The sequence below is a fragment of the Dipodomys ordii genome, unplaced genomic scaffold (genome assembly GCF_000151885.1).
Source record: "Dipodomys ordii isolate 6190 unplaced genomic scaffold, Dord_2.0 Scaffold92, whole genome shotgun sequence".
Lineage (NCBI taxonomy): Eukaryota > Metazoa > Chordata > Mammalia > Rodentia > Heteromyidae > Dipodomys > Dipodomys ordii.
The window spans coordinates 2,453,840-2,454,557 of NW_012267308.1; the positions used below are offsets into that span (position 1 = coordinate 2,453,840).

At 64.8% G+C, this 718-nt stretch overlaps 1 protein-coding gene across 1 annotated transcript in view; it reads left to right on the top strand.

Moving 5' to 3' along the window:
• The first annotated feature begins 470 nt into the window (after positions 1-470).
• Pdcd5 (programmed cell death 5) overlaps positions 471-718 on the top strand; it is an 8,431-nt gene continuing 8,183 nt past the window's right edge. Inside the window, exon 1 of the mRNA XM_013026296.1 lies at positions 471-692. Coding sequence (XP_012881750.1) covers positions 627-692 — 66 coding nt within the window. The 5' untranslated portion in view covers positions 471-626. The remainder of the gene's footprint in view (positions 693-718) is intronic.

Genomic DNA, 718 nt, shown 5'->3' on the forward strand with positions numbered 1-718 from the left:
TCATTCGTTTTTGTCGGTCGTCGGACTTGAACTCAAGGCCTGGGCGCAGTGGTTAATGGAAGTTAAGCGTCTCACGGACTTTCCCGTCCAGGCTGGCTTCGAACCTCAATCCTCAGCTCTGAGCTTCCTGAGTAGCTAGGATGACAGGTGTGAGCCACCGGCGCCCGGCCCGGTATGGTTTTTTTTTCCCAATTATTATTATCTTTAAGTAGTTGCACCAAGGAGTTGCCTTTCGACAAAACAGTTCATGAATACCACGCACGTTGGATCCAGCATCCCATCCATCACGGATGACGGCTGGGAATTGGTTTTGATCCAGCCGCCTCCAATCGCGAGCTCGGGCATCTCCTCGTCGCCCTGGCGACGGCCAGGGAAAGGACGGGGAGGGGAGGAAGGGGGAGGGATCCGGTGGCGGGGGGGGGGGACTCGGGGCTGGATTGGCGACGCCTGGTCGCCCGGTGCGCCTGCGCAGCGTGCGGCCGCCGTCGTGCAGGCTCGCGCGAGGAGCCGCGGGATCCCCGCCGGGTGGACGGATTTCGGGGCGAGGGTCTCGGCGGCCGTGAGACACCCCCCCGCCCCGCTGTCCCCGCTCCCCCGCCTCAGCCGCACTTCCCACGGGCAGAGCCATGGCGGACGAGGAGCTGGAGACGCTGCGGAAGCAGAGGCTGGCGGAGCTGCAGGCGAAGCACGGGGTGAGCGGGCGGGGCGTGGAGGGCGC